The 19,853-nt window shown below is 39.5% G+C and overlaps 2 protein-coding genes across 3 annotated transcripts; one reads left to right on the forward strand and one right to left on the reverse strand.

Moving 5' to 3' along the window:
* Window positions 1–327: 327 nt before the first annotated feature.
* On the reverse strand, window positions 328–8,687 carry setdb2 (SET domain bifurcated histone lysine methyltransferase 2). 2 transcript variants are annotated; one of them, XM_052545727.1, is made up of 13 exons: window positions 8,486–8,687; window positions 8,333–8,371; window positions 7,803–7,916; window positions 7,178–7,264; window positions 7,045–7,108; window positions 6,233–6,548; window positions 4,823–5,214; window positions 2,353–2,522; window positions 1,560–1,750; window positions 960–1,005; window positions 737–879; window positions 547–635; window positions 328–477 (listed from the first exon to the last, which is right to left on the reverse strand). In XM_052545727.1, exons 2-13 carry the CDS (start codon window positions 8,349–8,351, stop codon window positions 438–440), a joined length of 1,671 nt encoding a protein of 556 aa, XP_052401687.1. In that variant the 5' UTR covers window positions 8,352–8,371; window positions 8,486–8,687; the 3' UTR covers window positions 328–437. The 2 variants fall into 2 exon arrangements, with proteins under 2 accessions (XP_052401687.1, XP_052401686.1); XM_052545726.1 differs by having other exon boundaries at window positions 8,333–8,590.
* A 5,541-nt stretch (window positions 8,688–14,228) lies between these two features.
* On the forward strand, window positions 14,229–19,719 carry f7l (coagulation factor VII, like). The gene is made up of 8 exons (XM_052545734.1): window positions 14,229–14,405; window positions 14,550–14,713; window positions 16,628–16,652; window positions 16,930–17,043; window positions 17,126–17,272; window positions 18,068–18,159; window positions 18,469–18,589; window positions 18,897–19,719. The coding sequence occupies exons 1-8, from the start codon at window positions 14,321–14,323 to the stop codon at window positions 19,442–19,444; spliced, it is 1,296 nt and encodes a 431-aa protein (XP_052401694.1). The 5' UTR covers window positions 14,229–14,320; the 3' UTR covers window positions 19,445–19,719.
* Window positions 19,720–19,853: the final 134 nt, after the last annotated feature.

Here is a 19,853-nt window from a genome sequence, read left to right on the forward strand (position 1 = left end):
GCTATAAAGAACTTTTGGTCTAATGTTAAAGCTTCTCCATGAACCATAAAATATTTCTCAAGAGTGACACTTCAGCACTTAATCAACAAAAACTCTCAGTCCTAAAATAATGACATCTCTTGTCTTTGTTTCTGCATTCATATCTTCAGATGAACCCAGTCTTTTTCAACCAGTGCGGCTCAGGATGACTGACAATGAAAAACTTCACGTACAGATATTTCCTATTCTGATTTACTCCCTCATCGTCTCAGAAAACACAGATAAACAAATCATAAAAGTGATTTTTCCCCCTGGAAAATAAAAATGAACAAAAACCTTGAAAGGCCATTTGTATAAAGAGCTTGAAATATTTTATTTATCAGTCAAAATTGAATACAGATTCCCAAACACTTAACTCTGGACAGTCATTACAGTATGAAGCGTCCTGGTGGTTTCTCTCACGTGTTCCAGGTCAGTTCCGATCCAGCTTTAACACACCTGGAAACCAAGCAGACAGGTGATGAGAGATCAGCTCCACGCTCACACTCAGAGTCTGACGCGTCTCACCTGCTGGTGAAGAAGGCGATGAGCGGGAACTGTGGGTCGTGTGTGTCCGTGAAGACGTTCTGCAGGAAGAGGTTCGGCTCACAGCTGTGCTGCAGGTCCATCAATCAATCAATATTCAATCAATCATTCGTCTGTCAGTGCGAGTCTTCAGCAGATGCAGTGTTTTCTGGGTAACGTCTGCTACACTTACGTTGAAGAATCGGGCCACGTTTCCCTCTTTGGAGGCGTCCAGGTAATACATCTGCTCAGGTGTGTGTTTGTGCTGCGACTCGTGTCCGTTTGCTTCGGTCAGTCTGGGTCTCTTACTCACGATCTCCTCACACGCCTCGCCCCCTACAAACACACACAGAATAACACACACACACACACACTGATGTGTGTGTCCTGATCTGGAGGTGTTTCTGTGCTCGTACCGTTCTGACTGCGGTCCAGCGACGACACGCCGAGCTGCTGCTGATCCTGAAACAGAGGAAACACTCCAGGACTGCTGCTGGTTTGGTCAGCTATTTGCATCTTATTTTCTATTTTTATCTTATTTAGTTTTGGTCAAGTTTGAATCACTTACAGAGCAGTTTTGTTAAAAAACAGTGCTTAGGACTAGGAGCAGTCTAAACTGAAAACATTCAATAAAATACATCAGTCTGTTTGGTCTTAAAATGCACACAGGTAATGCTTTTTTGTAAGGCATGTTTCATCATGTTTCACCAAATCAACTGAATGTGGACTCATACATGGTTTATCTCATCTAGTGTACTGATTTATTATAAGCTATTTAATATATAAATGAATATCAAAGACTTATGCACTCTCTCTGTCTACATGATCAATAAAAGGTTAAAAAAATATTAATATTGCAAAGTGCACCAGTGGTTTCTCCATTAACACAACAGCGGTATAGTAAGTGCATTTACTCAGAAAGAATCCAGAATGGTTTTAATTAACTAAATTAGCTGGGGAGTGCTCCACCTGCCCTGAGCAGCAGGTCAAAGGTCACCTGCAGGAGGGGCACTGACCTTGAGCTGATCGGCAGGTCTCTGGATCACAGGCACGTACAGCGGCGGAGAGCTGTCCAGCGGCTCACTGACCGTCTCCATGTGTCCGGCGGGCAGCTTCCACTCCTCCACCACCTCCACCTCATCATCAGACACCAACAGCTCTCCAGCCGCCGGCTCCTCCACGCTCTGCTGCTGACGGAGAACCACACCTGCGCACCACAACACTGATGCTCTTACTTTAGTTTTCACCTTACTTGGTTTTAGTTATCTTAGTACTTTAAAACTAAACCAAAGTGAGAAATGTGGCCTTGGCCTCTAGCTGAAAATCTGTTTTGTTTGATTTTATTTCAGTTAATATTCATTTTATTTCAAATAATGCAAATGTTTTGCATGGTTTTCGTTTTAGTTAACGACAGCAACCCTGATTTATTATGAAATGTTTTTTTGTTTTAGTAAATACAGACGCATCTTTCCGTCACAGAATGTCAAATGTACACAAAAAAGTAAAAAGGTAATTGCGACTTCTTATCTCACAATTTTTTATTTTGCATTCCAAACAAACAAAGAAAACAGAACAGCAAGATATAAACAAAAAGATATAAAAAAGGTAAAGTTGTGAGATATTCACTTTTAATTTTTTTACATTTTGCAGCAGAAACTAGTTTTCATAACTTAATGATAACCCTGGATTATATATGAATTCATGACTGAAAGAAATCTGATTTGTAATTTATTTTAGTTTAAGTAATGAAAATGTTTTATTTTAGTTTTCGTACGAGTGTATGATTATAACGCTGTCAAGTGTGTGTACCTGCGTAAATGCAGACGAAGGTTCCCTGATCGAGGTCATCTCTGCAGCGAACGGCCCAGCCGCGGTCCGGTGTACGAAACACCTGCAGCCGCACGCGCAGACCCTTCTGCACCACACGGTTCTGACAGCGGCTCCTCGCACAGCCGCACCACGGGCCACACTCGAACAGCCTGACAGATCACGAGACCGTTTATCATATCACAGGAGATCACGAGACAGATCAACAGATCACGAGATAGATCAACAGATCACGACAGATCACGAGATAGATCATCAAATCACGACAGATCACAAGACAGATCATCAGATCACGAGACAGATCATCAGATCATCAAAACACGACAGATCACGAGATAGATCATCAAATCACGACAAATCATGAGACAGATTATCGAAACACGAAAGATCACGAGACAGATCATCAAATCACTAAAGATCACTGAATCATGACAGATCACGTAACAGATCATCAAATCACGAAAGATCACGAGACCGATCATCAAAACATGACAGATCCGGGACCGAACATCAAATCACGAAAGATCACGTGACAGATCATCAAATCAAGAAAGATCACGAGACAGATCATCAAATCACAAAAGATAATCGAATCACGACAGATCACGAGACAGATCATCAAATCACAAAAGATAATCGAATCACGACAGATCACATGACAGATCATCGAATCACGAAAGATCACGAGACAGATCATCAATTCACAAAAAATAATCGAATCACGACAGATCACATGACAGATCATCGAATCACGACAGAACACGTGACAGATCATCAAATCACGACAGATCACGATACAGATCATCAAATCATGAAAGATCATTGAATCACGACAGATCACGTGACAGATCATCAAAACACAACAGATCACGAGACAGAACATCAAATCATGAAAGATCATTGAATCACGACAGATCACGTGACAGATCATCAAAACACGACAGATCACGAGACAGATCATGAGACATCATCAAAACACGACAGATCATAAAATAGATCATCGAATCACGAAACATCATGAGACAGATTATCAAAACACGACAGATCACGAGACAGATCATCAAATCACAACAGATCACGAGACAGAACATCAAATCATGAAAGATCATTGAATCACGACAGATCACGTGACAGATCATCAAAACACGACAGATCACGAGACAGATCATGAGACATCAACAAAACACGACAGATCATAAGATAGATCATCGAATCACTAAAGATCATTGAATCATGACAGATCACATGACAGATCATGAAAGATCACAAGACAGATCACGTGACAGATCATCAAATCATGGAAGATTACGAGACAGATCATCAAATCACGAAAGATCACGAGACAGATCATCAAATCACAAAAGATAATCGAATCACGACAGATCACATGACAGATCATCAAATCACGAAAGATCACGAGACAGATCATCAAATCACGACAGATCACGTGACATCATCAAATCATGAAAGATCACAAGACAGATCATCAAATCACGACAGATCACGAGACAGATCATCAAATCACAGGAGATCACGAGACAGATCATCAAATCACGAAAGATCATGAGACAGATCATCGAATCACAAAAGATAATCGAATCACGACAGATCACATGACAGATCATCAAAACACAAAAGATCATGAGACAGATCATCGAATCATGACAGAACACGTGACAGATCATCAAATCACGACAGATCACGAGACAGGTCATCAAATCACAGGAGATCACGAGACAGATCATCAAATCACGACAGATCACGAGACAGATCATCAAATCACGACAGATCACGTGACATCATCAAATCACGAAAGATCACAAGACAGATCATCAAATCACGACAGATCACGAGACAGGTCATCAAATCACAGGAGATCACAAGACAGATCATCAAATCACGACAGATCACGATACAGATCATCAAAACACGACAGATCACGAGACAGATCATCAAATCACAACAGATCACGAGACAGAACATCAAATCATGAAAGATCATTGAATCACGAAAGAACACGAGACAGATCATCAAATCACAAAAGATAATCAAATCACGACAGATCACGAGACAAATCATCAAATCACGACAGATCACGTGACATCATCAAATCATGAAAGATCACAAGACAGATCATCAAATCATGACAGATCACGAGACAGGTCATCAAATCACAGGAGATCACGAGACAGATCATCAAATCACGACAGATCACGAGACAGATCATCAAATCACAGGAGATCACGAGACAGATCATCAAATCACGACAGATCACGTGACATCATCAAATCACGAAAGATCACAAGACAGATCATCAAATCACGACAGATCACGAGACAGATCATCAAAAAGATCAACAGATCACGAGACAGATCATTAAATCACGAGACAGATCATGAGATCACGAGACAGATCACATCACCTGACAGAGGACGAGCTCACCCGGACTCACCCTGTGCTCAGGGGCGCGCTCAGCCTGCGGTGTCTGTACGCTTGCTGCTCTCCTGAGCCTCTGAGCGTCTGCTGAACACATGCGCAGCTCCATGCGTCTGCGCAGCCGTCGGTGCAGTCGCAGCACACAGAGAAGAGAGGTGCGCCGCTGAGGAAGCAGCCGTGTGGCCAGCGCTCTTTACGGTAGCGGAACTCTTTGGGCCGAGTGCCGTCCAGCTCGTTGAACAGAGACACGGGAACCGGCTCAATCCCGCGGCTGAGGTCCTGCTCGATCAGCAGCGCAGCCGAGGTCGGAGCTCGCACCTGATTCTCTGGAACAATCTGTGGGTCGAAGCTGAAGTGGTCTGGCTGCAGCACGCCGAGGCTCTCTGACTGCAGCAGGAACTGAAGCACCTTGATCAGAACAGATCACATGTGCCAAATCAGTAACCAGACTCAAATCTGTTTAGCTCTGAGTGTCCTGACTGAGCACTGTGCTACGTCCAAACTGACTGCACTGGATTTATGTATAATCATGATTATTCATTTTAAATCAGTTTTCAAATAATTTTAAATCTTTACATTCCTTCTGTTATTGTTGTTATTATTTTTGTGATTATTCTCATTCATTTTATATGTAAAGCATTTCGAATTACATGGACCCTTTACACAAGAAATGCGATGCTGCGTTCAACGGTCAATAAACCTTTATTTCTATAACGCTTTTAACAATACAGATGGTGTCAGCGTCTTTACAGTAATAAATAGTTTGTCAGTAATGCAAGGACAATAGTAAACACACAATTTACAGCATCATCAGCATCGTAAAATGTTTTTTATATATATTTAGAAGTTAGTACTTATAGTTTGTATTTTATCACCTTTTCATCAAATGACTAAAAACCTAGTTAACGCTAATGCGAGTGTGTTTCTAAAGCGGCGTCTATGAGAGGGATCTGACATCGTTCTCTCTTCTGACTGCTGCTCAGTTGAACTTTACTCAACTATGAGGACTTCAGCTGCTGATTCACCCAGAAATGTGAAAAAAGTCCAGTGTATTTGAAATGTGCTATATATCAGTGTCCTGCAGCACAGAAGCAGCATCAGTAGCATAGGGATATTTGTGGAAATAGACAACAATACACTGTATGAGTCACTATTATACATTTCTCTTTTATGACAAAAATCATTAGGATATTAAGTAAAGATCATGTTCTGTGAAGATATTTTGTAAATCTCCTACTGTAAATATATCAAAACCTAATTTCTGATTAGTAATATGCATTGCTAAGAACTTCATCTGAACAACTTTAAAGATGATTTTCTCAATATTTAGATTTGTTTGCTCCCTCAGATTCCAGATTTTCTAATATTGTCCTCCGAACAAACCAGACATCACTGGAGAGATGATTTAACCCTTGACTTGCCGTACCTCCTCCAGGGAGCGCAGGCTGCGTCCACACGGCGCTTTATAAAGCACACTGGCGTCTCGAGCGTCAGACTGGTCGCTGTGGCGCTGGAACTGGCACAGCATGGGCGCACGCAGCGGGTTGTGCCCCAGAAAGCGGTCGGCGTGAGCGGGCAGCTGCGGGACACATGCAGCGCTGCAGTCGTGTGGATGGTAGACGAGCTGCACAGGAGACCTGGGCTCTTCAGAACAGAAGCTCAGAGGAGACAGAAGCAGCTCGCCTCGGCCCGCAGCAGACGTCTGGCTCTGATCCGAGCTCGACTCTCCGTCCCTGCACAGTCTGACACACATCACACACTCAGAAGTTATTATCTGTACATGTGTCCCATTCTCCTATGATTAATAATAGCTCTGATCTCCGAGGGAGGAATCTGACATGTGTTTACTTCTAATATCATCTAATGATTCTTGTGACAGGATGAATTACTGTCACACTGAATGACGTCTATGTTTGTGATGATTTCCCTCCAGTGTCTTTGCTAACAGTGTTAAACGTTCTAACAGTCGACGCTACACAGGGTTAAATCTTGAGGAAAGGTTTTTAACCCTGTGCTGCAGGAAGGATTCAAACGAGGTCACTTCCTGTGAGCTACACGTTTCGGGGGAAACTGTTAGTGAAACAGTTAAAGATGTGTTTCTGGTAAATATGACATGATTCAATTATTTTCATTGTCTGATGCAGTTGAGGAGATCAGGACCTCAAGGCGAGGAGTTAAAGATGTGGTTTATTACTCAAATAAATGATGATGGTTATAATAATTCTAATGATGGCAGACCGTGTGCTGTCCTTCTGCTGAAAGCTCTCCGTCTCCGCCTCTGATACGGTCACCGTCAGTATTTCTGGACACAGATATGACACTCGTCAGTGTGATACCAAACACGGTTTAATATTTAATCTCCAGCACAGACCTTCATCAATCAGCACCTCCTGAATGCCTTCGCTCCTGAAGGAGGTGAGCTCAGACTCCAGGATGATCTTCATGGCCTGGACGTACTCTGAAACAGATCAGAAGAACCCACGGTCAGCTGGAACCCATTCACAAACACATCTCATGAGAAGTTCAGGTCATCTGAGTCTGGACAGATGTTTCCACAGAGATACTGTTCTAGTTTCTGCATTATGTGTTCTTCAGAAACAGCTGAATGCAAAGTGACCCATGTTTGCTGTTGACCACTGAAAGGTGTACAACTGAACTATTGACTCCTGGAGCTATACTGAGATCCCAGAATCTCTGGAAGTGAACAGAACAGGGCCTTGAAAATAAAGAAACCAAAAGAGAAGTTTGTTAAGAGCCAAAGTCTAAAGGGGAATTAAGATATCTTTAACATTTCTTGAGTTCCAGGCATGAAAAAAAAATTCCCCCGTTTTAAACTGTTACCATTGTCATATGTGTGTGTGTAGCAGTGTTAGTGTGTGTGTGTGTACCTCTGTCAGTAGCAGTGTTGTGTGTGTGTGTGTGTGTGTGTGTGTGTACCTCTGTCAGTAGCAGTGTTGTGTGTGTGTGTGTGTGTGTGTGTGTGTGTGTGTGTGTACCTCTGTCAGTAGCAGTGTTGTCTGTGATCACGTTTCTTAAGTGATGAAGTCTCTCCAGCACATCATCGAACACTTCATCCACATCCACCTCCTCCCAGAACCTCCTGGCTTGCTCTGAAACACAGCATCTTCATCAGATCTTCTCTGTCTCTCATAATAACACTCAGGAGATCCAGAAGTCTGAACCAGACAGCAGAGCTGCAGAACATCTGACCGTCTCCAAAACGGTTTTCATCTGCAGATGTCCTGCTCCTGGAAACTCCTCAACACTCCCTAAATCTCCTGTCAGGTCAGGGACATCTCCTGAATGCCTCTTGTTCTCTAGCTGATGTCTAAACTCATCTCAGAGCGATTCCTCTGTGTGTGTGTGTTAGCCTCCTTCTGCTCGAGAGAGCAACTTTGTATCAGAGATGCGCTCAAATCACATTCTTTACCGAGTGACTTTTGTAGAGTTCAGACTATTTCTACAGCTGTCTTCTGTAAGATAAATGAACTATTTGATGATTAGACAGACTGATCACTGATCTTACCAATTTCAAACTCCATCATCTCGTTGAGGCTCAGATGTGCTGCTCTCACACAAACATTGACAGAAAACAACACGATCAAACAACAGAACTGCTCTATTATCTCACAAAAACGCTGATTAGAAACATATATACAAACTTCACTCTAAAACTTACGCAAACTGTATGAAAATGTCACATTTATTACTTAAACGACTTCACCAGAGCGAATGAAAGAACGCGACATCAAAGAAGAATCATCCGCATGTGTCCGAATCGAGTGAATCGTTCTTTCAAACCAATTCAATCAAACCGACTCGTTGTGAATCACTCCTGTATCACAGAGAACCACAACACGGCATTTAATGCAGACGTTATACCCGAACTAATAGGATATAGCGAACTACTTAAGAGTATTTTACCCAGATCGCGGTCTTTTATTTGAATGAGGACTCAAATTACTAAGTGAATCACCTGTTGGTGAACTGTCCGAGCGAACCGATTCGCTAGAATGAATGGAATGTTTCCTAACGTTTTGGTTCAGTAAAAGTCAAAAGTAATCGATAATCAATATGTCACAGTTATCTCATCGGTGGTCTTTTCATGACTGTTTTCGACACATTGCGTCATAGTTAACCGAACAATATTGCTGGTAAAGTGAGGTTTGTGTATAAATATAAGATGTTAGATAGGTTCTCTGTCATCAATGAATCGGCATTCGTCTTTATATGTCTGTGTGTAACACCACTAACTGTAAGTTATTTTATTTCATTAACACAGTAAACATATGCGATTTAATGTTAACATGCATATGTATATGCCATCATGTGACGTTTTTTTGTATGTTATATATCATGTACTTCCGGTGAGGTTTTGTAACAATGATTATGTGGTTAGTATGCAATTATTCACGAACTATTTACAGTTAGATCAACATTTATAAAGGCATATGTGTTGCCAAAATATTGCCATAGCGTACACAAATGATTCTTTAGTATTAATTACAGTCGAAGATACTGTACTTTCCTGTTTATTACCGTGAAGCTGCTTTGAAACAAATGTGCTATAAAAACAAACGTGCATTGACTTTAATTACTGAGTATTGCATTATTTTATGTATGTGTGTGTGTGTGTGTGTGTGTGTGTAATTTTCGAAAATCATGTTTTTTAGTTATCACGTTTTTTTTTATTTTGTTAGTCGTATTCTTTGTTATTATTTAATCAAAATACACACACACACACACACACACACACACACACACACACACATATATATATATATATATATTCATTGAAATATGGGATAAACGTAAAAAAATTTTTTTTACATTTTTAAAAATGTATCTATTAAATAAATCTTGATTTAAGAATTGTTAGATATTTTGACTAGAAACAAGACAAAAATACTAAGTAAGTTAAACCTTTTTTCAGTGTACTGTTAAAGGGTTAATGTTTTGCTGTTTGCTCACATCATTGTTGTTGTTGTTGTTTTGTCATTATTGTTAGTTATTTGTTGTAGTGTGATGTAAAGAGAATTTGTGATTAATGATTAATGCTATTGTTTTATAATGTTGTTTCAGTATGTAACTTTTAATTATTGCTTATATTCTGAGTTGCATTTTACATTTTTTTATTCATTCTGAAGGATAATGAATCTGTTCTTAATTTTTTGTGAGTGAGATGAATTAATGCATGTTCACATTTGTTCTAGAACTACAGAAACATTGTACTCCTGATTTCTCTTTTCAGCAAAACGGAAATGATATTTATTCAGTAAAGATGAGTTAAATTGATAAAAGGTGACAGTAAAGACTTATATAAATACTTAATAAATTCTGTCCTTTTATAACCTTTTATTTATTTAAACAATGAATAGATAAGTTATTTTAAATTGCAATAATATTAGACAATTTTACTGTATTTTTAATCAAATAAATGCAGCTTTGATGAGAAGAATCTTCTTTAAAAACATATAAAATCTTACTGACCCCAAACTTTTGAACAGCAGTGTATATATATATATATAACATACAATATATGCATTTTTATTTAATAATTTTATTTTCATACTACATTTAGAAGGTAAAATGTATTTATATTACACATTAACACAAGTGTTGAACAAATATAATCACAGCACAATAAAATACATGGCATTGATAACATCATTATTACTCAAAACATGAAATAATAATGTTTTACTGAAATATATATTTTTTTACATTACATTAATGACAATTTCCATGTTAAAAGTGTTTAATTGTCATGAAAATAATATCCAATGCTAATGCAAATATATATATAAATATAAATAAATGCTCTCAAAATAAGATTCACTGTTTTTACAGTGTCCTGCAGCACAGAAGCAGCATCAGTGTCACAGACGTATATCTGTAGAAATACACAACAATACACTGTATGTGTCACAATTATACATTTCTCTTTTATGACAAAAATCTTTCGGATATAAAGTAAAGATCATGTTCTGTGATGATATTTAGTAAATGTCCTACCATAAATATATCAAAACTTCATTTCTGATTAGAACTTCATTTGAACAACTTTAAAGATGATTTTCGCAATATTTAGATTTTTTTGCTCCCTCAGATTCCAGATTTTCAAATATTGTCCTCTGAACAAACCAGACATCACTGGAGAGATGATTTATTCAGCGTTCAGATTATTTAGTAAAAATCATCATCAGGTTCACCAGCGCTGTGGAGTCTCTGGGAATCACCTGCTACACTAAAGTTTAGAAAACCCCATACGATCAGAAACAAAACTACCCAGATGTTCCTCTAGCTGGCCTACAGCTTTCATAATGACGTGACGGAGGAGATCCTGACCAACACTAACTGTGGAGGTGCGTTTCTGAATGACTCGTTCCAAAATGTGCCCCCCCCCATCAGATCATCCAAGATGAGGATGAGTGTGTTTTCTTGATTTCTAACAGATATTGTCATCAGTGATGCAGTGACACACTTCTCCAGATCTGCATCTGGTCTGAGGATTCAGTGTGTTGTGTGTCCTCAGTGTGTCTTCTCTTCTCAGTCGAGCCACAGGACTGAAAGAATGGGCTGCACACACACACACACACACACACTCTCTCTCTCTCTCACACACACACACACACACACACACTCTCTCTCTCTCTCACACACACACTCACACACACACATGTTTGTTTTTGTGTAAAGTGTGTTCATCCCATAGGTGTAATGGTTTTTATACTGTAGAAACTGTATATTCTATGTCCCTTCACCAACCCTACACCTAACCCTAACCCTCACAGGAAACTTTGTGCATTTTTACTTTCTCAAAAAAACTCATTCTGTATGATTTATAAGTGTTTTGAAAAATGGGGACATGGGTTATGTCCTCATAAGTCACCCTCTCCTTGTAATACCTGTGTCATACCCATGTCATTATACAGAGTTGTGTCCTGATATGTCACAAAAACATGCCCACACACACACACACACACACAGGAAAGCTGCCCACAGATGTGGTTTCGAGCCTGCGCTGTGGAAGGTGTTTCTCTCGTCTCTGTACCTGCGTCTCTTCTCTCTCTTTGTGACCTACTTGCATAATTCTGGCATTAGATCTGAGCTTGTTATAGTTTGAGTGAATGCTAATGAGACAGCTGAGGCTGCACACACACTCCTGAGTGTGTTTGAGACGTAAACACGTCACGCTGAGTGAGAACTTGCTGAAGCTCAATTATATCAGAGCACATTAGATGCTCAAGGACACGCATTAAGAGTTTGAAACTCAAACATATAATATCTTTATATAATATAACATAATAACGTATTTTTCTTCTTGTTTGTTTAACAATCTGACTTATGATAAATGACTTGTGATAAAGTGTCTCCGTTGGATAATTTGGGGATAATAAAGTAATGACTTGTGTCTGGTTTAAGTCAGGATTAGGTCAAAATTCATTTAGGATATTTAAGTTGTTTTTTCATAAGCATGCCTTTAGAAAAACATTACTGTGCATCTTGAGACACAACAGGCACTGATATATTTTAAGATCTGTCGGTGCAAGTTTCTTCAGCTCAGAAATTGGTTCTGGGACTAGTCTTAAACCTTGTTTTCTAATCTAATATAGTGTGTCATTATGTAACTTTTTAATGATGCGTTATGATTTAACTCAGGTACTTTATTAAGACTCTGTCTTTAATGTAACAATTCAGTTGTGAGTATAATATGCACATTATTAAATGATCTTCTGTTTTTGTGAAGACACTAGTTCCTGGTTGAGTTTATCTGCTTACTCCAGACCCGGTGTGAACATGCTATTGTGTTTGTATTTGTGTTTTTCTCATTTCTCAGATAGAAATCAGATGAATCGGTGAGTATGGTCCTCTGTGTGTTTGCAGCAGCTCTGAATGTGTGTGTTGTGTTTAAACCACGCATCTCTCTGTGGTCTCAACAAACGAGACGAGAAGCTAACGTTCAGACACCCCAGAAGTTTGTAAAGCTGCTTGTCACACGCAGATCTGAGCTAGAGTTTAAACTCGAGCTGATTTCAAGACGGAAACCACAGGGCTTCTTATAGTTTTATGTAAATGACAGCTAGAGAAGCTGTAAACCCGAACAGAATAGATGATTCATTATGAAACGCTACTGTGCTGTCAGACGAGGAATGTTCAATAATTACAGTCAAAGGAAACTTCACCTGAAAATGATCGTTCGGTCATTATGTGCTCGTTTCTCCTGTATGACTTCTGTCTTCTGCAGAGATATTTTGTCAAACATTGAAAACCTAACAACATTGGACCCCACTGACATTCGTTTGGAATAAATGAAAAAAAAAAAAATCTATTAGAATACGTAGATAAAGTCATAACGTTTTGGAGCGATATGACGGGGAGCAGGGTTTCTCCAGGTTTTGTGAAGGTAAATTTACGAATTAAAAATGTTAAGGTCTTAAATTTAAGTCTAAGTCAGAAAATGTGAGGAATATATTGAAAGGAACACAATACACATGTATATTCTCTAAATGTATTTAAGAGAGAACACAATGAAGATACAGCTTCCAGATCTCTATTGATTTTGAATTCATTTCCACACACACACACACACACACACACACACACAAATCGCTCATATCTTTTACCTTTACTGACCCATCTGATTCTTCCTCATTATTTCTGTCTTGTTTTCCAGTACAAACATCTAAAAAACTTTAAATCAAGATACATTAACTTGAGATGCAAAATCACAGAAGATATGAAGTCTTGTTTTAGATAATGATCAAAAGAAGAACAAATATCTGATAATGGACTTATTTATTTGTTTTGGTTTTAAGCTCATTTAATTTTAATTAATTTCTAAGAAAACAAGATTTCATATTCTCATTTTGCATCTCCAGTAACATTTACTGCCATTGACTTTATTCATTTCAAGACTTTCTGCTCTGATTTAAGAACTTTTAAGGCCTTTTTTCAAGAACTGCAGAAACCCTGGGGAGTAAATGATGACATCATTATAATTTTTGCATGACTTCTTTACATTTCTTAAAAGGTATACGGTTCCTAAAATCCAAAATCAAGTGCACCCAAAAAATGTAAATAACAAAACTTACTGAAATGATAAGTACTAATGATCTACTGTACGAAGTATGAATTGAGTCTAAATGTTAAAGCTGTTTGTGCTGAATTAACAGCAGATTGTTGTCATGAAGAAGAATAAATGCATTAAGATACTGACAGGCATTTCTTTTTGTTTTAAAGTGCTAACTTAAAAGAAACAGTTGAATATTTGTGTCTAGTTTGATCTCATGTCACGTTCTATTTTGTTGAGAGAATGTGTGAAATCTCACCCACGGCATGAATGAAGTGAAGGAAGCCTGTTCCTCAGTCTCTGCATCAGTGGCTCCATCTGCTGGTGATTTAAAGAGCCCCTTCAGACACTCAGTGTTGTGCAATCTGCTGTCCGTTTGCCCATTGTGTGTCCAGACCACAGCCGAGGAGTTACGGACTTTAAACCTGAAGCTTAAACATCATGGAGTACAACCTGAACAGAATGAAGCTCTGCCACATGATCCTGACGCTGCTCGGCGTCCCAGTGTGCTGTGGGCTTCCATCAGGTGAGAGAGGAGATCTTAAAAACGGTGTAATGTGTTCGTGTGTTTCTCATCCATGTTTACATGTTAAAGTAGAGACTATAATGGTATTCAGACTCACTCGCTGTCTGCCTGACTCTTGACTCTTGGTCTCTTTATCATCTGCAGTCTTCCTCAGTAAGTCTGAGGCAAACCAGGCATTAACACATCGTGTCCGACGGGCAAACTCCTTCCTGGAGGAGCTGAAGCTGGGAAATCTGGAGAGAGAGTGTCTTGAGGAGATCTGCTCTTATGAGGAGGCCAGAGAGATCTTCACCGTCCCCGAACAACTGGTGAGGAGAACAAGACTTTTAGAAAGATCTGTTCAGAGAGACGTAGTGCTTGATTCAGAGTCACTCCTAATTCAGATCAGCCAGGATCATTTCAGATAATTTTGAGTGAGTCTCAATTCAGACCATTCAGACTCAGTTTCAATTCAGAGTCAGTCTCAATTCTGATAATTCAGAATCAGTCTCAATCCACAGTGAGTTTCAATTCAGACTATTCAGACTCAGTCTCAATTCAGAGTCAGTGTAAATTCTTGTAATTCAGAATCAGTCTCAATTCAGAGTCAGTGTAAATTCTGATAATTCAGAATCAGTCTCAATCCAGAGTGAGTCTCAGTTCAGACCATTCAGACTCAGTCTCAATTCAGAGTCAGTCTAAATTCTGATAATTCAGAATCAGTCTCAATCCAGAGTGAGTCTCAATTCAGACCATTCATACTCTGTCTCAATTCAGAGTCAGTCAAAATTCTGATAATTCAGAATCAGTCTCAATCCAGAGTGAGTCTCAATTCAGACCATTCATACTCTGTCTCAATTCAGAGTCAGTCAAAATTCTGATAATTCAGAATCAGTCTCAATCCAGAGTCAGTCCCAATTCAGACCCTTCTGAATCAGTCTCAATTCAGAGACAGTTTCAATTCAGAGACAGTTTCAATTCTTATTATTCTGAATAAATCTCACTTCAGAGCCACTCTTAATTCAGGTAATTCAAAGTCAGTCTCAATTCAAATTATTCAGAATACATTCAGATAATACAGTCCAAATCAAGATATTCAGAGTCAGTCTAAATTCTGATAATTCATAATCAGTCTAAATCCAGAGTCAGTCCCAATTCAGACTATTCTAAGTCAGTCTCAATTCAGAGACAGTTTCAATTCTTAATATTCAGACTCAGTCTCAATTCAGAGTCAGTCTCAATTCTGATACTTCAGAATCAGTCTCAATTCAGTGCCAGTCTCAATTCTGATAATTCAGAATCAGTCTCAATCCAGAGTGAGTCTCAATTCAGACCATTCTGAGTGAGTCTCAATTCAGAGACAGTTTCAATTCTTATTATTCTGAATACATCTCACTTCAGAGCCACTCTTGGTTCAGGTAATTCAAAGTCTGTCTCAATTGAAATTATTCAGAATAAATTCAGACAATACAGTTCAAATTAAGATAATTCAGTCAGTCTAAATTCTGATAATTCAGAATCAGTCTCGATTCAGAGTCAGTCTAAATTCAGAATCAGTCTAAATCCACAGTCAGTTCCAATTCAGACTATTCTACGTCAGTCTCAATTCAGAGTCAGTCTCAATTCTGATAATTCAGAATAAATCTCAATTCAGAGCCACACTTAATTCAGTTAATTCAAAGTGAGTCTCAATTTAAATTATTCAGAATACATTCATATAAAACAGTCCAAGTTAAGATAATTCAGAGTCAGTCTAAATTCTGATAATTTAGAATCAGTCGCAATTCAGAGTCTGTCTCAACTCAGGTAATTCAAAGTCAGTCTCAATTTGGATAATTCTGTGTTAATCTCAATTCAGACCATTCAGAACTTAATTCAGAGTCAGATCATTCAGAATCAGTCTTACTTCAGGTAATTCATAGTCAGTCTTGATTCAGACCATTCAGAATCAGTCTCTATTCGGTGTCAATTTTAATTCAGATAATTTGTGAAGTGTCTCAATCCAGATAATTCAGAATCTGTTTCAATTCATAGTCAGTCTAACTTCAGGTAATTAAAAGTCAGTTTCAAATCAGATAATTCAGAGTCAGTCTCAATTCAGATTATTCATTCAGTCACACAGTGAGACACTCATGACATCAATGAAAGTTAGTGTTTGAAATTTAGACAAAATGGCCAGCAACTGCACAGAAATAGTAGAAGAGCTGAAGGAAATCTAACAGAACTCTCCTGTTGTGTTTCAGGATGATTTCTGGAAGAGATACACAGGTAAATCAGCAACTTCAAGTGCAGTTTACACACATCTCATGACAACAAATTACATTTCAAGAATAGCTAGACGCTAAAATAGAAAAAAAACAACAACTCTTGAACAAGTTTTTAAATGTTGCACATGAATTTTAAGGTAAGTTTAATTAAAAACTGCATAGCAATGAGCTAAGAACCATACAGAACTCCTCAGACTGTATAGAAACAGCCTGACAGTGAGTTTGCACAAACGTCCTCAGATCTTGTGAATCTGTGTGAATCTGGTTTGGCTCTTCAGAGGTGGATCATTGTCAGCCTGGACCGTGTCAGAACGGAGCCACGTGTGTGGATCAGATAAACGCATACATCTGCATCTGTCCTGTGAACTTTGAGGGGCGACACTGTGACAAAGGTAACACACAATAATGACAACACAACACAAAGATCTGCAGAATGAGTATCTACTCTTGTTAATCCTGTCGTACGTCCCACAGAAATATTTCCACCCAATTCCTACGGATGTTTGTACAGGAACGGTGGCTGTGAGCACTTCTGTGTAGAAATCAGTGATTCGACCCATCGCTGTGATTGTGCCCCTGGATACACACTACACACAGACAACAGCAGCTGTGTGCCGCAGGGTCAGTCCGCAAACACAGACGTCTTAGCCAAAATACTGTCCACTGCCTAGACTTGGAATATGTGAAACGGTGTGCATTATACAACAACATACACACAGAGCAGCGTCCAGTTATCAGCTCAAAAATAATGGTATTTAGCATCTGCAATGTTTAGTTTTCTACACAAGTGTCTGAACATTTTGCAGTGTGACGTAATAAATCAGGAAAAGCCAATGCCGCTATCACTGCTGATTAGAAATGGAGGGTCAAGTCAAGCACATTGCATTGTGGGATGCAGTGTGTCACTCACTGTACTGTGGGTCAATATTGCACACTTTGACATGTAGCTGGTCATGCATACAGAAAATTAAAACATTGAGCATTAAATATGCTGCAAACTGCAGAACTCGCAGATCTAATATGTTAGTTTGTTACTAGCAACATTTGCTGCATCTGAAATCACACACTTTTAAAAAAAAGTAAGTAAGTCAACTATTATATTATATGGAGTGTTTTGGAGATGATTCATATTTTGAGTTCCAATGCACATCAATGTGTTGGATATGTTTACATTAATGCACTTGTTAGATGCTTTCATCCAAATTGACTTACACTGCATTGTAGGTGTATACTTGATCAGTTCATGCATTCATTCCCTGGGAATCGAACCCATGACGTTAGCACGGATGTCAACATGATCTACTGATTGAGCTTGAGGAATGCTCTGGTGGATGACTCTGAAATCCTTGTGTTTGTGCTGTAAGGCCATAGTGCTGTTGATGTAAACTCATGTTGTGTTTCTCATCATGTGTTCAGATCGATTCCCGTGTGGAAGGACTGTGCTGAAGGGTGTGACTCCGAGGATAGTGAAGGGTGACGTGTGTCCTAAAGGACACTGTCCGTGGCAGGTGAGGATTCATGAGGAAATCAGATGAACAGCATGTGTTGGCAGTGTTCCCGCACAAGAACACTTTTCAGTTTCCCAAAGAACCTTTCGGAGACACCATTTCTAGTGCATTTAACTTTTCATTAATCTTATTAACTTTTTGTCCAATGGGAAGATTCCATAGATTTTCCTTTTCCTTCATGAAACCATAGATTCCACAAAATAACCTTCATTTTGAGGAGCATACTTTCTCTTTAGAATCCATCTGTTCTTCAAATCTGTTCGTTTGGTGTTTTCTCAATGTTTCTGTGCGTGTGCGTCTCCTCCACAGGCTTTACTACTGCATAAGGAACAGTATAAATGCGGTGCTGTTATTCTAGATTCCCAATGGATTCTCACCGCAGCTCACTGCATTTGGGAAAAGGATCCAAACATCTTACAAGTAACAGTTGGTAAGAAATGACTCTTTATTGGGTTTGTCTTCGGGAGTTACTGCAGATGCACATTTGTCAAACTCTGATTTAGAATTGAGAAACTCTGGATTGAAAACTGACTTCTCCCAGTTGACAACCAAAAAGGCAGTGGATTCAACAGGTAGCTGAGTTGCATACTCGCTTAGTTTGCCCTCCACACTTGTCATAATGTCATAACGGTGAGGAGCTGTTCATATAACGCTGGTTCTGTTGATGTTCCTCGTCCCACAGCTCAAGTGTAGACCTAGTATCTTTTCTCTCGGTCTCATTTCGTCTTCTGCTGCAGGTGAACACATCCGTGGGAAAGACGAAGGAACCGAACAGACGATGAAAGTGTCTAAAGTGTTCATCCACCCTCGGTACAACCACTCCAGCGCTGACAGTGACATCGCCCTTCTGCGTCTGCTCAGTCCCGTCACGCTTAACGCCTCCGCTATTCCCATCTGCCTTCCTCCCGTTAACGGCACCTTCGGACGCACCATTGGAGCCATTCGCATGTCCACCGTCAGCGGATGGGGTCATATGTCGCAGTCCGGTCCGCCGTCTCCGGTTCTTCAGCGGCTGGATGTGCCGAGGGTCTCTTTAGACGAGTGCAAGGCAAAGTCTGGGCTGAAGGTGACCAGGAACATGCTGTGTGCCGGCTTCATCGAGGGCGGACGAGACTCCTGCCAGGGGGACAGCGGAGGGCCACTGGTCACCCGCTATAAGAACACATGGTTTCTGACAGGGATCGTGAGTTGGGGCAAAGGCTGTGCACGCGCTGACTTCTACGGCATCTACACGCGCGTGTCTGTCTTTGTGGAGTGGATCATGAAGACTGTAACCACTGCATGAATTCAAGAGTTCGTAAATGTTGTTAAAAGTGAAGTGTGTTCAGATTTCAGGGCAGTGGAATGGGGAAAACAACAGGTCTGGTTTCTAAAAGCTTAACTTTAATTAGAGCATGCGTTTTTAGAAAAGCCTGTCATGGACAAGACGCTGCAAAAGACCCGAGATGATGGCCTGTGTCACGATGTGTTACATTATTTTAATGTTCATTTTACTTACAATGTTAATAAAGTTTTTTGAACAAGAAAATAAATAAATATGAAGGAAGTTTTCAACCCTCATTCTGACTCTCTCTCTGATTTGGCCTGTTTAAGGGGCGTGTCCTTTAAGGCTTGTTATGATTGGCTGACATTCACTGCATAGGAAACTGTGTCAACGCCCCTAACGATTGCATGCAACTGTTTCGACAACATGA

The sequence above is a fragment of the Carassius gibelio genome, chromosome B1, assembly GCF_023724105.1.
Source record: "Carassius gibelio isolate Cgi1373 ecotype wild population from Czech Republic chromosome B1, carGib1.2-hapl.c, whole genome shotgun sequence".
Lineage (NCBI taxonomy): Eukaryota > Metazoa > Chordata > Actinopteri > Cypriniformes > Cyprinidae > Carassius > Carassius gibelio.

Excerpts from the sequence above, each read along its gene's own strand:
- setdb2 (XM_052545727.1), bottom strand. Across the intron at positions 1,006-1,559 it reads GACCTGCCGATCAGCTCAAG|GATCAGCAGCAGCTCGGCGT; the intron begins GTCAGTGCCCCT and ends CCTCTGTTTCAG. Across the intron at positions 880-959 it reads GCTGGACCGCAGTCAGAACG|GGGGCGAGGCGTGTGAGGAG; the intron begins GTACGAGCACAG and ends GTGTGTTTGTAG.
- f7l (XM_052545734.1), top strand. The coding sequence starts at position 14,321 with ATGGAGTACAACCTGAACAGAATGAAGCTCTGCCACATGATCCTGACG. Across the intron at positions 17,044-17,125 it reads GGGGCGACACTGTGACAAAG|AAATATTTCCACCCAATTCC; the intron begins GTAACACACAAT and ends TACGTCCCACAG. Across the intron at positions 18,160-18,468 it reads AAGGACACTGTCCGTGGCAG|GCTTTACTACTGCATAAGGA; the intron begins GTGAGGATTCAT and ends TCTCCTCCACAG.